This window comes from Diabrotica virgifera, chromosome 9, assembly GCF_917563875.1.
Source record: "Diabrotica virgifera virgifera chromosome 9, PGI_DIABVI_V3a".
NCBI classification, from domain to species: domain Eukaryota; kingdom Metazoa; phylum Arthropoda; class Insecta; order Coleoptera; family Chrysomelidae; genus Diabrotica; species Diabrotica virgifera.
The window spans coordinates 170,646,497-170,663,304 of record NC_065451.1 but is presented as its reverse complement, the minus strand read 5'-3'; the positions used below and the strand labels follow the sequence as shown (position 1 = coordinate 170,663,304).

The 16,808-nt window shown below is 42.0% G+C and overlaps 1 protein-coding gene and 2 long non-coding RNA genes across 3 annotated transcripts in view; 2 read left to right on the top strand and 1 right to left on the bottom strand.

Moving 5' to 3' along the window:
- Positions 1-16,542, bottom strand: part of LOC114337044 (tubulin alpha chain-like) — a 52,322-nt gene extending 35,780 nt beyond the window's left edge. The window contains exons 1-2 of the mRNA XM_028287431.2: positions 16,025-16,542; positions 675-915 (exon numbers count right to left, since the gene is read on the bottom strand). Of these exons, the coding sequence (XP_028143232.1) occupies positions 675-915; positions 16,025-16,420 (637 nt within the window). The 5' untranslated portion in view covers positions 16,421-16,542. The remainder of the gene's footprint in view (positions 1-674; positions 916-16,024) is intronic.
- LOC126892102 (uncharacterized) lies at positions 2,030-2,721 on the top strand. The gene is made up of 2 exons (XR_007700676.1): positions 2,030-2,514; positions 2,617-2,721. It is a non-coding gene; the product is annotated as an uncharacterized LOC126892102 (long non-coding RNA).
- Positions 10,557-10,896, top strand: LOC114337046 (uncharacterized). Its single transcript, XR_003653520.2, has 2 exons — positions 10,557-10,689; positions 10,792-10,896. It is a non-coding gene; the product is annotated as an uncharacterized LOC114337046 (long non-coding RNA).
- Positions 16,543-16,808: the final 266 nt, after the last annotated feature.

Below are 16,808 nucleotides of genomic sequence, written 5' to 3'. Positions count from 1 at the left end.
AGAGAAGAACTGAAAATCTAGACAATGTTGGAGTATGTTGAAAAAAGACAATTAAGTTGGTGGGGGCATTTACAAAGACTACAGAAAGAAGTACCAGTTAAATAGATATGGGAAACGAAGGTGTAGGGGAAAAGAAGTAGAGGAAGACCGAGAGAGACATGAAACGAAGTGATGGCAAGGATTCTTGACAAAAAAAGAATATCATGGAATAAAGCAAAGGCTATGGCACAGGACAGGAAGCAATGGAAGAGATTTGTGCACTGTTAACAGAGCACACGTCAATACCTACACCCGAGAGGGTAGAAGGTCTATTGATTATATATCTTCGTTCAAGGTCCACGATTCATTACCATAAAAAAGGACAGAGAAGACGTAGTACCGCAGCATTCTTACTGTTATGCCAATAGAAAGAATGTGGCTGTTAAAGAAGACCCACATGGTTGAAGGTGGATCTAGATTTTCCGATGCGCGCTCTTATCTATTGGTTGTTGGTCCATTCTTCATTAATTACGGTTAGGCCTGATGATTTAGCAGGTCAGTGGACTGGATATCTATTCTTTATTTAATTTCTTCGCTAACGTTGATATCTAGTCAACAGCGAGCCTAGGTATATTAAGATGTCCAAAAAAACTAATCAATACCGAAGTTTAATAAAAATAAGCAAGTCTACTTACCTAAAATATCATAAACAGCTTCATTATCCATTAGAAAACACACGTCTTCATATTCTATGGAGGCGTTTGTGGATAAAACAGTGTTATATGGCTCCACGATAATGGTTGATATCTGCGGCGAGGGAAATATGGTGAATTCCACTATATTAACTTTACCATAGTCAGCGGCTAGATGCTGCAGAAAGAGGGATGTAAATCCTCCACCAGTTCCTCCACCATTAGCTCTGAAGAGGATGAAACCCTTTTAAATAGAAAAAATGTATCAATATACATATTATAAACTAGTATATTCCTATGTTATTACTAGTGTACACGCTACAAATTTAAAAAGCTAAATAATATTCCTATTCTGCTTGATAGGCATTCCAGTTTGTTTTACGAAAGTTACGAGAAGTTTTCTTGGTGACCTGGAAACAAGATTGAGGACAAGAAAATGGAGGTAGCTGAAACGAAAATGTTACGGTCGATGTTGGGTAAGACTAGCGGGGACAAGAGAAGGAACGACTTGATTAGGGAAATTGAAGTAGTAGTGACTACAGTCTCAAAGAAAATTCACAAACAAAGACTACAATGGCTTGGACACATCAGACCTATTAAAGGAAACTATGTAAGTCGAAGCATGGAAATGTTAGAAGTTTATGAAAGGAGGAATACCGAGGAGAAGATGGAAAGGCTGTGTGACAGAGGATTTGAGAGAGAAAGGTTTAAGTGAAGAAGACATAATGTACAGGGGAGCGGCGAATATGAGTAAGGAAGAGCGACCCCTTGTAATGATAGGCTGACGCTCCGACCAAACATCGACACTCGGAACCGTGCGATTCTCTCAAATCGCGCAGGTGCCCCCACTAAGTTCCACCTCTCCGAACCAACGCCGCCAGAGGGATATTTAAGAGCATCGCAAGCGACGATCAAGCGACGATCCAAAATCACCGAGAGAATAAACTCTCTGAACAGGAACTTCACAATCAAAGTAATCAACGGCCCCCCCTCCGACACACAAGAATCTCTCAAATGTTCCTGTTCATCTTCCGGCCACGTACTCTGCCGAACGCCCAAACACAAAAAGATTCATTTACCGTCTGCTCTAATGCAAACATGCATTGACGAACTCCCGGCAGAGTACGAAAACATCCTTGAGGCTACTCCGTTAGCCTTCCGTACCCACCTATAACATATCCTCTTCCCTACCCCGAACAGGGAGAAGTTGGTTTTTTGCGGTTTTCCAACTTCATTGCACAATTATACCTGTTCGTCCCAAGAAAATAGCCGCAACTATTTTCTCCACTCCAACGCTCACTGTCCACGCTACGCTCAAAAGCCACCTCCTGACCGCCCACGAGGGACGCAGGTTCGCCTGTCGTTGTACAATGGTTTCTAGGGAGACTGGTTGAGAGCAAAGCACGGACAGTACACGTAAATGTCTATGGAACCAACAACAATCCATCAAACCTTTCTTCTCTGTTGACTTTTAGCCTTCTGGACACCACCGTCCGGCATAACCAAGGAAAAACACCAGGATACGACACTTGCCCCAGTGTGTTTTTCGGACTGTTTGCTTTTACTGCCACACAATACATTCACGACAAACCCTGAAGAGGACAAAATCCTAAACGGGGACGCACATTGAACGCATTTCTTCTTAGCAATTATCTAGACAAGCAAATCAAACAATGTTGGATGGACGATCCGGCAGTCCTGAACGACCGTTCTGGGCTCCATAACCAGCCAAGCGAAGTGAGCGAGGCCGGCCAACCTGAATCGCGACGTGCACCGTTCGTGAGGTGATTCGTAAACTCAGGCAGGCCAACTCGAGACGAGACGCACGGTGTACCGAAGTGAGGTAATGTGAGACTCGTAATTCAACGGAGGCAAGCGTATTGAGCGAGTCCCGATAGATATAATATATTTGAATACCGCTGTTAATTTTGTTCTTCTGTTACAGACGCCCATCCGGAGGAGGACTTCGCTGGGACGAGATAAAATATCAAATTATTATTTTGCGTTATATTGTTATAATTTGGAGTTAATAGATTTGCTTTGTTTTCAACCTGTGTTTTACTGAGTCTGTCGTCCTGAAAGAACTACCCGTTACAAATTTGGCGCCAGAGCAAAAGTCGAAATATACGCAAGTAAACGTCGTTATTCGACGCTCAGATAATAACAAAAATGACGACAGATAAAGACACAGACTCAGTATCAGGTGCCACGACGGGTACATCATGGATAAATCGTCTTTCCAAAGAGGAATTACAGCGCGACGCCGAAAGGTGCGGATTGGATTCCAAAGGAACCGTCGACGAGTTAAGGTTAAGACTCAGAATCTTTTATAAGGATCGCGGGGAAGAGACAGGAACAATCCCAAAAAGCAATACTTCCAAGGAAGCCGAACCAGACACACTGACCCAAGAGATTTCATTAATCAGAAACTAATTACAAGTCTTAACAATGTTCAAACAAATTGCAGACTACGTTAGAACCTGTACGAAGTGCCTTCAATATAAACCGTCTCAAATGCAACCAGCCGGGAAAATGCAACCGTCCGCTGTAGAAAAGCCTTGGCATACTGTCTGAATCGATTTAGTGGGACCATTTCCAAGATCTACAAAGGGTAACGCTTGCCTGATAGTCGTGCAAGACCGGTTCACCAAATGGGTTGTCGCCCAACCAATAAAAGCAGCTTCTACGAACTCCCTCATCGACTTTCTACGATCAAAAGTAATTATGCAATTCGGAATCCCAAAGAAAATCATCTCGGACAACGGCGCGCAGTTCACAAGTAGCAGCTTTAGGGCATTCATGAAGTCATACAATATAAATCACATTCTGACACCACCATACTCGCCTCAATGCAATCCAGTAGAACGAACAAACAAGGTACTGAAAACAATGATAGCTACTTACGTGGAGGATAACCATAAAGACTGGGACAAATTCATACCAGAATTCTTCTATGCCATAAATTCGTCAAAACATGATTCGACAGGATTTTCACCAGCGCTTCTCAATTTTGGAAGAGAATTAGATACAACAGATGTGACAAATGACCAGGGTATACAGGGGTACGCAGAAAACTTAAGCAAGTTAGAAGCGTTGAGGGAATTGGCAAAAGTACACATGGAACACGCTTTCGAGGACCAAAAGAAACATGACAATTTAAGGCGAAGAAACTGGCGGCCACATCCAGGAGATCGTGTCATGAAAAAGGAACACTATCTATCATCGGCTAGCGCAGCGTTCACCAGCAAGTTAGCGCCAAAGTACTCAGGACCATACACAGTAACATCCGTGATATCGCCAGTAATCGTAAAACTGAAATTTGCCGACAGCAATAGCCGTAAGCAGATAACGGCGCATGTGAAAGATTTAAAGCCATCGCATTTAAATCACTATATAAGCAGCAATATTAGCATTCAGAATTTAGTTCGTCCACATCCACCATGGAAGATATTCTAGAAATTCCTGAACAGATGACCCCCCTAGGAACGCCAGAGAGACCCGGTCTGCCCGTGACACCAGGGAAAGACGCGGAACGGATGTTAAAGAGGTTCCACGAACTATTCGGAACGCCGCCATCCCCGCCAAGGAAGCAGAGTGTCCTCGAATCCCCGGCGGCCCCAGATACACCAACGGGGCTCGAAGCCCAAGCCGCATCCACTCCAGGAGAACCTCAAACCGCAGAATACTCTGACCTATTGGAAGTCGTCCCAAAGCGACTAATCGAAGGAGGGACCAAAAGGTACAGAATTTCATGCAATAACGGGAGAAAAATTGTAATAAAGATACCACGAGGGATAGATGGAATCAAACGACTATAGACGCCAAAAAAAAGGTATGTTACTTCTTTTTTTTTTTTTCGAAGAAGAGGGGGTGTAATGATAGGCTGACGGCTCGACCAAACATCGACACTCGGAACCATGCGATTCTCTCAAATCGCGCAGGTGCCCCCACTAAGTTCCACCTCTCCGAACCAACGCCGCCAGAGGGATATTTAAGAGCATCGCAAGCGACGATCCGGCAGTGCAGAAGTAAGTCTCTCGGTAGCCGCCGAAGAGACAAGACGTGCAGAGTGCGGACGAGCAGCAGTAGCAGCGCAACAAGTCGAGGAGAGGGAAGTGCTTTGGTGTAACGTACTTCTTAGTACGGCTGTGAATGTAAGCACAGCAACACTAGAGCGCTCGCTCTCGCTAGACGCGAAGACGTGGAAGCAGAGGCAAAAGCCAACCTCTTGGATGTGGTGAAACTCAGGAAGTTTGATTTCATTGAATTTTCTGAGACATTGCAAACAAGGGTTGGAAAGCAGAATAAGCAATAGCGGGCTCGACGTGAGCCCGCTACGGGATACTCTCTGTGCCTCCGTTAGGAATGGGTACAGTTTAAAACACTGTGCCTCGACACTGCAAGGTGTAGTTATTTAGAATACATCTTGCAGCCCCGGCCCCTAAGGTCAGAGAGTTGAGAAAATCAAGAGGATCCCGTACCTAGTTCTGTCTAGGTACGAGAACTACCGCGCTGTTGTGCAGGGAGCCAACCCTGAAGTCGATGTGGTGTCGGGCCAATCGGCTGAAAAAAAGGCTTCTTCTAAAAGTTAGGTTACCGCTCCCAACCAAAGATGACACGAGTCAGATCTCGGTCACCCCCCAGATCCAAGGCGCTTTCCCCGCCAAGATATGCAGACTCTAAAGAGTCCCTCCTGTTACAGCACCCTGAAGAGAGCAGCGATGACCGCTCGAGCGACCAGGAAGATGGAAAAGACGGTTTTACGATCCAAAATCGTAGAACAAGAAAAAAGAAAAAGAAGTCAAAAGGCAAGGACTCCACGCAGAACGTCGAGACCACCGAGAACGTCACCGAAGCCACCCAGGAAGTCGAGGATTCCCAGAACATCGAGGCCACCCAGGAAGTCGAGGACATGGACGAAGACGTCCCAGGCGCCGAAGGCGGGGGCACTACCAAACGTCAGCGGGTTGAAGAGGATGCCGCCAGCGAAGACGAGCTGACAAGGGCCAACGAAGAAATCAACCGACTCAGAACCCTGATGAAAGAATTTGCAGCAAACGTTGATGCAAACAACAAAAAATACGAAGAGGTGATCGCACAACAGAAGGCAGAGATCAAAGAGCTGAATACGGAGATTCGACGAATGAGCGAAAAGATGGATGCCAGATTCGACGAGTTGATAGCTCTCCAGAAACAACTCGCAAAGAAACCGGAGAAGAAAAACCCCGAAAAGACGGACAAAAAGCAACCAGTAGAGCAGCCTGCCACCAAAAAGATGACCACCGAGCAGACTCGACCACCCAGCCAGAAGGCTACCACCTCGACGAAGGAGGCGTCCACCCAACAGAGGAAAAAGAGAAAGGAAGAGTTTCCACCCCTGGTGACACACCTTCCACTAACCGACGAGGAAGACGCCACATGGACGTCCAACCAAGAAAAAGCCATGAAACTAGCTCCCCAGGTACAGCTACCCCTCCCCGAGGAACCAGTGCCATCCACGAGCACAGATAGGGACGCGCTTGCCGCTTCCAGTCAAACTGATACAGTGTCAATGGAAACAAACCAAAACGAAGAAGACGCCGAAGAAGCCGTGTTACCTGAAAACCAGGTAACACCATACAGAAAACCGCCTGTAATTAAGTTACAGAGTGTCAGCGAGACAGGGGCTATTCTTACCATAGCCCAGGGCAAAGGCATCATCACCACAAACAAAATCTCCAGAAGTGGCAGAGAGACGCTCATCCAGGCTAAAAGCCCGGATGACTACAGAAAGATGACAAGGATAGTGGAGGAATATGCAGAAGCATACGCCGCCAAAGAGAAAAAGAGGCTACAATGGATAGCCTTTCCACTCGACGAAGACAGGAAACCAAAATTAGTGTTACGAGGATTGCCCACGAATACCACCGAGAAGGCAATCCAAGAAGACATGGCAAACCAATATGGAATAACCTGCCACACAGCACGTAACATGTCTACGAGAGTAGGGAAAAGGAGGCCACTACCCATGTTTGTCATGACACTGGATCAGGAAGACGTGGAAAAAGCAAAGCGGGTAACGAACCTGTGCCACATGAAAGTTGTGGTAGAGGACCTACACAAGGCAGCAGGACCGACGCAGTGCTTCAATTGCCAAGGGTACCATCACGCCCAGAACTCGTGTCACAAGGACCCGAGATGTGTGAAGTGCGGCGAAGAACACCACTCAAAGCAGTGCCAGAGAGCCAGAGAAGTCAAGGCAACGTGTGCCAACTGCAATGGGAGCCACCCAGCCAACTACAGAGGATGTCCTAGGTGCCCAACCTGGGGGAGGCCTCCACCACAGAGGTCACAACAGCGACCACCACCAAACCGAAGACAGCAGGCAACCGGGGTATCCTACGCGCAAGCCACGCAGGGAGACCAACCAGCGCAGAACAACACACCGTCCAACCGACCAACCCTCCCAGACGAAGAGTACCTAGTCAGGATGGTCACAAACATCGTGACTAAGGTAGTCCAAGAAGTGATACTCAGCACCAGGCAGGCACAGAACTAATGGCAGAGAGGGGATACTTGAGGATAGGCTCCTGGAACCCGGGCGGCATAACCACAAATCAGAACATACTAGATGAACTCGCCAACAGATACGAGATGGACATCGTAGCAATTCAGGAAACAAAACTGACCAACAACTTCAACCTAAAGTTTCCTGGATACGACGTATATAGGAACGACCTCACTAGAAGATCAGGAGGAACGGCCATCCTAGTAAAGAAGGGTATTAGACACACCAGTTACACTACTCCACCACTGGTCAACATGGAAGCCACAACAATAGAAGTTAACATGAGGCAAGGCGCAATAAGGATCACATCAGCCTACGTAAGACCACAAGACCCTTTAATGGACGATGACCTAGATGCGTTCCTAAACATCGCCGAACCATCCATCATAATAGGAGACCTGAATGCAAGATCCCCCAACTGGAACGACAGAGCTACGAACAGGAATGGACGACTACTAAACAGATACATAGAAAACAACGAAGACACAATGGCAATGGGCCCAGAAGAACCTACCCACTACCCAGGAAACGCACTTCCGACACACATCGACTTAGTTGTAGCCAAAAACCTAGGACTGCAATCAGAATTAATCACGCTGGACGAAGGATCAACTGACCACCACCCCATCCTATTAGAAATCGGAACATGGGAAGAGACAAACCCGCCAAAAAGAACAAAAAAGAAAATAAAGTGGACTAACTACAAAAGGTTAGTAAGTGAAGGAATAAACATAGTGCCAGTAATAAACAATCCAGAAGAAATAGAAGGAAAAGTCCTAGAGTTCGAAAATATCATCCAAGAGGCAATTAGAAACAGCACAACAGAGGAAGATGTCGAGATATTCATGGGAAGGTTCAAAGACATACCACAAGAAACACAAGAGTTGATAAGGGAAAAAAATAGAGCAAAGAAAACAGCAAAAAGAACAAGAAACAGAGTAGATAAATCCTGGGCAAATATTTTAAATAGGGAGGTCCAAACGGCCCTAAAACTCCACCGTAGCGAAAAATGGGACAACTTTGTACAAGAGATGGAAGAACAAGACTCAAACATGAGAAATGTCTGGAAGCTCCAGAAAATGTTGAGAAGCGACAGGAAACCCATCCCCCCACTACATGGAAGATACGGCATGGTATACACCATAGAAGACAAAGCAGAGGCAATGAGGACTACACTCGAAGATGAATGCAGACTGAACTTCCACCAAGATGAAGACGACGACTTCCTGGAAGAAGTCGAAGAACAAGAAGAAGGACCAGAAGACCCAGAGGACTTCATCCCCCCAACATCACCGGAAGAAATCAATGAACATATCAAAAATAGTTCACCGAGAAAAGCGCCTGGCCTCGACGAAATAACCAACAGAGCCCTAAAATATTTGCCCAGAAAAGCTATAGTGTATTTCACAAATATTATAAACGCAATATTAAGATTCAAGACATTCCCAAACAGATGGAAAGAGGCCCGTGTCATCATGATTCCAAAACCTGGCAAGAATCACACATTCCCACAGAACTACAGGCCAATCAGCTTACTTCCAGCGATCAGCAAGATAGTGGAAAGAGTCATCCTCAGCAGACTGCAAGCGGAAACAACCCGACTAAATATCATCCCAGAGGCTCAATTCGGATTTAGAGCAGAGCACTCCAGCGAACTACAAGTCCTCAGGCTAACCGAGTACATAGCAGCTGGTTTCAATGATAAGCAGTACACTGGAGCAGCGTTCCTGGATGTAAGCAAGGCATTCGACAGAGTCTGGCACAAGGGGCTCCTATTCAAAATGCGGGATTACGGGTACAGCGGAGCGATGACGAGGCTAATCTCGTCGTACTTGGGCGGCCGGAGGTTCAGGATTCGGATAGGACAAGTCCTGTCCGAACTCGGAATCCCGGAGGCTGGAGTACCACAGGGAGCGGTCTTGTCACCCCTGCTGTACACGATATACACCGCAGATGTACCTAGAACACCAGGTACCCTCATGAGCCTCTACGCCGACGATACAGCAATAGCGGCCAAGCATAGAAACGCAGATATAGCAGTGACCAACCTACAAACTGCACTAGAAGAAATTGAAGCATGGTGTATCAAATGGAAGATAGCCATAAATTCAGAGAAAACACAAGCGGTTCTATACAAGAAAGGGAGACAGCAGCCAGAGGAACAATTGAGGGTGCAGAACAGGCCCATCGAGTGGAAAAACGAAGCCAAATACCTAGGAGTCATTATGGATAAAGGATTAACCTTCCAAAAACACGTAGAAGCCACAGTCCAGAAGGCCAACATAGCAAGAGCGAATCTAAGAGGACTCACAGGCAGAAAAAGTAAACTAACACTCAAAACAAGGTTAAGATTGATAAATAGTATAATCCTACCGGTATTAACTTATGCGTCTCTCGCATGGGGACACGTATGTAATACACACAAGAAGAAGATCCAAGCAGTCCATAACAACAGCTTGAGGGAGGCCGTCAGAGTCCCAAGATATGTAGCTGAAAGATTCCTGTTCAGAGAACTCCAACAGGTGAGAGTCACAGAAACCATGACAGACAAGGCAAGGGTCAAATTCGCAGAATTAGAACATCACCCAAATTACATACTGCGAGAGACGCTAAGATACGACGAGTTCCACCGATGGAAGCACAGACGCCCGAAACAACAAATTATAGGATAAACTAAAAGTGATAAGTGATAGTAGTGTGTTCGTAGCTCGAAACAAGTGCCGAAGATAGCGTTACCCACGAAGTCCAAGTACCACGACCACCTCCAAGGTAAGCAAATATTAGAAAATTAGAAGGGCCTTAAGCCCCCAAAAAAATTCATATAAAATAAAAAAATGGCGAAAGCCCCCAAAAAAATTAAAAAAACCAAAAACACAAAAAAAAAATTAGAGCATCGAGTCATCGGGCGGGGCCCAGCAGGGCCCAACAGGGCTCAGTGGGGCTCGGCACGATGACTCGGGGCCCAAGCAAGCAATTTTTAGTACCGCGGATAAGTTATTAAGAAGATAAAGGCATAGAGCGCATCACGCTGGGCCTAGTATTTTGCATTCGATTAGGATACCACAGTGGAATCTTATTACCCAGGGTTCCATTGTGAAGAGCATTTGGCTACGATAGTTGTGCCCCCATCGCGCATCAGCGTGCTATGGGGGGGAAAGGGATGGCCTGGGGCATTGGAGCGAGGTGGGGTGATCCCTGTATAACTCGGGTCAAAACACCTCGCCCCAATGACTTGTTACACCCGAATGTACTCCTTCGAGAGGGTGAACAAATCCCACAGGTCGGGTTAAATCAAATTGCTTGCTTGCTTGCTTGATCCGGCAGTGCTGAACGACCGTTCTGGGCTCCATAACCAGCCAAGCGAAGTGAGCGAGGCCGGCCAACCTGAATCGCGACGTGCACCGTTCGTGAGGTGATTCGTAAACTCAGGCAGGCCAACTCGAGACGAGACGCACGGTGTACCGAAGTGAGGTAATGTGAGACTCGTAATTCAACGGAGGCAAGCGTATTGAGCGAGCCCCGATAGATATAATATATTTGAATACCGCTGTTAATTTTGTTCTTCTGTTACAGACGCCCATCCGGAGGAGGACTTCGCTGGGACGAGATAAAATATCAAATTATTATTTTGCGTTATATTGTTATAATTTGGAGTTAATAGATTTGCTTTGTTTTCAACCTGCGTTTTACTGAGTCTGTCGTCCTGAAAGAACTACCCGTTACACCCTAAACAGCGAAAGCTTAGGAAAATGAAAGACGATAAGTTTTCTTGACATGCTCATTATCTGTTATTTTCAAAAGCGATGGTGTGAGCAAGACACGTAATCTGATACATGCTATTTTTTAGAAGTTCTAGCCACATGAGTCGTGACCGTTGTCTTAAGTTACATCTTTTTGTTGTAAAATTATAAAAGTTGCTTTGTTTTCCGAATTTAGTATGTCTGAAACATATTCCATAAAAAATTGTAGTAATGACAATTTCAATGGTTTAGTACCTCGTTTGACTATTATTTAAGTACTCTGGATTTCGCCAAATTAGCTATATACAGGGTGTTAGTAAATAAGTATGAAAAATTTTAAGGGCTAATTCTACATGAAAAATTAATACCAGTTTGCTCTATAAACATATGTCCGCAAATGCTTCGTTTCGGAGATACGGGGTGTTGAAATTTTTATTTCAAACTGCCAATTTATTTATTGCTCTAAGATCAGTTGAGCTATGAAAATGAAATTTGGTGAGTTTTAGGAGGTAGTTATTACAAATTTTTTGACATACAATTTAGAATTTTCTATTTATCATTGGCGCGCCTACGGACAATGCTCTGAATTTTTTTAAAGAGAAAAATTGTACGCCACTGAGATATTTCGAATAAAAAATTATTTTTAAATTCCACTTCTAATTTATGATAAAAAACCTTTCTTGCCTTTTTTTCATATGGTGCACCGTTTTTATGCAGAAAAATAAAATATCTTGGCGCGTATTTTTCATTTCTTAATACATCATCAAGAAGTATCCAATAAAGAACTATCCAAACTAACCTAGAACAATACCAGAAAATATTACTAATAAGATTTCAAATAGGTGCAAAGCTGCAAGAAATGTATAAAATGATCTCCTTTACAGATAACAGAAGAATTTTATATTCATCATTGGCGCACGTACGGGTAATGGTCTGAATTTTTTGAAGAAAAAAATAGTACGCCACCGAGATATGTCAAACTAAAAATCATTTTTGAATTTCTCGTTCAATTTACGACAAAAAATCTTTCTTTCCATTTTTTCATACGAAGCGCCGTTTTTATACAAAAAAAAACCTCTTAACGCTTACCAAGTATTTGAGGTAGTTTCCATATGCATAGAAACTTAGTTCAAATACTTTGTAAACGTTAAGATGTTTAATTTTTTGCATAAAAACGGCGCCGCATATGAAAAAAAGACAAGAAAGATTTTTTGTCGTCAACTGAACGAGGAATTCAGAAATGATTGTAAGTTTGACATATCTCAGTGGCGTACTATCTTTTTCTTCATTAAATTCAGACCATTGCCCGTACGCGCGCCAATGATGAATATAACATTCTTTTGTTACCTGTAAAGGAGATCATTTTAAACATTTCTTGCAGCTTTTCACCTAGTTGAAATGGTATTAGTAATATTTTCTGTTATTGTTCTAGTTTAGTATTATTATATTGGATAGTTCTTGATGATGTATTAAGAAATGAAAAATATGCGCCAAGATGTTTTATTTTTCTGCATAAAAACCTTGCATCATATGAAAAAAAGGCGAGAAAGGTTTTTATCATAAATTAGACGTGGAATTTAAAAATAATTTCTAATTCGAAATATCTCAGTGGCGTACTATTTTTTTCTTTAAAATAATTCAGACCATTGCCCGTAGGCGCGCCAATGATGAATACAAAATTCTTAATTGTATGTCATAAAATTCGTAATAACTTCCTCCTAAAACTCAAGAAAATTTCATTTTCATAGCTCAACTGGTCTTAGAGCAATAAATAAATTGGCAGTTTGAAATAAAAACCTCAACACCCCGTATCTCCGAAACTAAGCATTTGCGGACATATGTTTATAGAGCAAACTGGCATTAATTTTTCATGTAGAATTAGCCCTTAAAATTTTTCATACTTATTTACTAACACCCGTATAAGCACTCCACCAATGCCCAACAGATCTTTTATGATCTGTTGGGAACATGATTATGGCCCTTGTAAACCTAGGGCGCTTGTAAGAAATTTACATCGAGCCTTATTATAATAGCAATCGTATAGACTAAGATTATTTGTGCGTCCTTCTCGATCTCCTGATTTTTCAATAACCGGTTTCTGTGTTAAGGTCGTGATTTTTATCCTTAGACGAGTTCTGATAGTTGCCTCATCAGATTCTTCCTCGCAAAGGCAGGTAAGGACTAAGGACTCATCCACTAGTTGTTACAGTTTGTTAATGATAAGAGCTGTTTAAGCCTAATTCATGTTCGTAGGGGAGCAAAGTATGCTAAATGTGCAGTCACTCGAGCGCTTTGGGGACCTATTGGGTTGTGAAGAGTAGGTCCTAAAACCAAAAAAAGTTAAGAGTAAAGTTTTCGATTTTAGTGGGCGCTTGCCATTTAATTTAATTTAATTTTAATTTAATTTTCCATTTCCAACAATGTTTTTTTCCGATTATAGCCCCATCTATCCATAGGTCGAAAAAATGTTTCGAATAAAAGTTGCTTATTTTACGTAAAGAATCCAAATCTGGAATAAAAATTTGGGGCTCCTATTTAAGATTTTAAAGTAACCCCCCACCCCACCTCCGTGGGGGGTCGTGTTTGGTACCATTCGATAGATTTTTCAAAAATATTGATTAAGTGTATTTTGCAGTTTTTCGATCTAATGTTTATTTTGCGAAATATTTATTTTAAATTTACCCCCACCCCTCTCCGTGGGTCTAGTACTATTCGGCGCCGCCGGTTCGGCGCGGCCGGTTCGGCGCCGCCGATTCGGCTTCGGCCGGTTCGGCGCCGGCCGGTTCGGCGCCGGCCGATTCGGCGTCGGCTGTTTTGGCGCTAGATTATACCTACGTTACTTTTTTAGAAATTTAAGAGGCTCTTGATTTATATCTATACCACACTAAAAAAATATATTAAATGTTATTTTTTCCAACTTTTGTAAATGTAAGCTATTTAATTGCACATAATTAATTAAAAAATTAATATATTATATATATTATATATTATACAGTACAATTTTCAAAGGAGGAAGACCTAACCCTTCGGTCCAAACCTAACTTTCGGGTATTATTTTACATCTTCTAAAATTAAAATGTCGAAAATTGTTCTCCTGACTCTACATTTTTTGTTAAAGAAAATTTCAGACTATCATACATTAACAACTATTTTTTTTCTCTCTCACTTTGCCAAAGTATCTGTCGCCGAATCAGCCGGCGCCGAATCGGCGGGCGCCGAACCGGCAGGCGCCGAAACGCCGACGCCGAATCGCTGGCGCCGAATCGCCGGCGCCGAAACGGGCCATCCCCCTCTCCGTGGGGTGTGATGTTTGGTATCATTCGATAGATTTTTGAAAAATATTAAACACTTACTTTTTAGTTTTTGATCTAACGTTCATTTCGCGAATTATTCGCTTTTTTGTTGTGAAACTTTTTAACTCGTCCCTTTCCTTACGCCCCGCTTAAATCGTCAGATTTTTTAAATACATATACACTCTTTTGCATGTACTTAACTTACCTTATCTTAATCTGACAATTTCGAGTATTTTTAAGGATAGATTTTTTTTCGGGCCCCCCTTAACGAACTCCCTGTGTAAAGAGCCAATATATGGTAGAGGTACATCTACAGGGCACTATGTTTCTCCCCATTTGATAATCTGACGCGCTCGAGTAACTGCAAAAATCCCCGCTTGGGCTCCCCTACCATGTAGTTGAGTATCAGAAAAACGTCTATATGTTACCGCCATCCTGAATACTTTTTGGACGTTGCTATATATGCTGGTCTACTCATTAGAGTTCCTCTATCTTTTATAGACTCTATTGCGAAGAGAAAATATTGGTATTCTTCCGAGGTTTATTTACTGTCCACGAATTGCTATGGTCCATGTCCCAGCAGTTATCTTTGACTCTCTCTGTAGATATATGTTTAGAGATATATGTATCTTCTCACTTAGATAGAATTCGACTACTATTAAGGAAAACTCTGCCTCTTAATTGACTGCTCAATGAAGATGAGAAGGAGATCAATGCCCAAACGGTAATAATTGTAGAAATGAGCAAACGACTGGTTTTGATCAATCTCGTGAACAATGGTTCACATGAGCATCTGTAAAAATAGTTTGTATAGTTTTCTAGATACCGTTCAACAAAAATTAAATATTATATAGGTATCTATTATTTCTGACCATTCTGAAAAAAAAAAGAATGTGTGTGTACTTTGTACGCACGTAAGAAGATGTTCTTCTATTATATAATAGGTAATTTAAACGAAGTAAATATACTTAAAAGGTTATTTGTACTTATTTTATTTAAAAATCAAACTAACTTTCTTATCTACCACTTTCAAAAAAGAAGAATATCTTCAAAAATTATATAATAATATACTTACAGTCATAAAATCTATAAAAAAAAATAAAAAAATAATAAATTGCTTGGGGCTTGAACCCACTTCACGTCTACCGCGCCGTACGAAAGTTGACGCCACTTCAAACTGCACCAAACTCTCGTATACGTCATGTGGGAATATACACAAACTAAACGTTTACACCATAAATTTATATGAATTTAATAAAATTATTAGTTTGATTTTTGTCGAAATAAAATACAACAAAATATAGAGTAAGAAAATGATATATGAGATGAAGATTTGTAGAAAGTTTGTTCGTAATCAGATTATGTAAATTAAAGCATTGCCTACTAATAGGTAACTACATTATTTTGTTTACTTTTTCCAAATAGATAGGTATTGAAACTATTAGGTATTTCCAACTGAAACATTTAGAATTACGTACCTGCGGCTTTTCAAAACTATTTAAAAAGTCACTATAATTGTAAATTTGATTTTATTTCTGTCCACACATCAATAAAAACTAATATTATACAATATTTTTGTTTACCGATAACCTCCATATTGAACAATTATTGACAGATCATTTCAAAATTTCAACACCCAATCAGAGCCCGTATAACAACTAATACCATACTGTCGGTGTGCGCATGCGCGCGGATCAATCAAATTTTACCCTCAATCGATTCGCCGCTAAAGAAGAATATCTTCAAAAGAGTAAGATAAAGCAATCTATCTACCTGCATATTATCACATCCTTCAACAACTTTTCTAGTTCTATCCAACGCTAAATGTAACATCTCAGTACCAATTCCATACTTTCCTCTAGCATAATTATTCGCTGCATCTTCTTTACCAGTAAGTAGCTGCTCTGGATGGAACAAGTGTCTGTAGTACCCAGTACGGATTTCATCTATTACTGTGGGTTCTAAATCTACCATAACAACTCTGGGCACCACATGGCCATAAGCTGTAAGACTGAAAAATGGACTGTAACTGTTGTCTGTAAAACATTCATCGTAAAATGTGCCATCTACTTTGATTCCATGTTCTAGACAGTACAGCTCCCAACAAGCGTTTGCTACTTGGACTCCTGCTTGACCAAAATGAAGCTGGACTATTTCTCTGGTGCTCATTATGGGTTATATAGTGGTGGAGGTCATTATTACAAGAATTTGGAAGTCATGATGTTAATGGATGATGGTGTTTGACGAAGTGATTTTGACGAAGTGATTTTGACAGTTACATATTGTCACACTTTTCGTCTTCTTTCATAATAAATTATTAAAAGGAACTATTATTGACAAATAATGACAATTTATATTATAATATTTACAGATTTACGTCATTATTAGGGAAGGTAAAAACAAATAAATTATACATCGATATGTCGTACCATATAATACATATAGTCCAGAAAGCCACTGCGCATCCGCTAGGAATAATATTCCGAGTCGGTTTTTTTGCACAATCTTACGCAAAATGGACCACTTTTAACAAATCTGCATGTTGCCAGGACTAAAA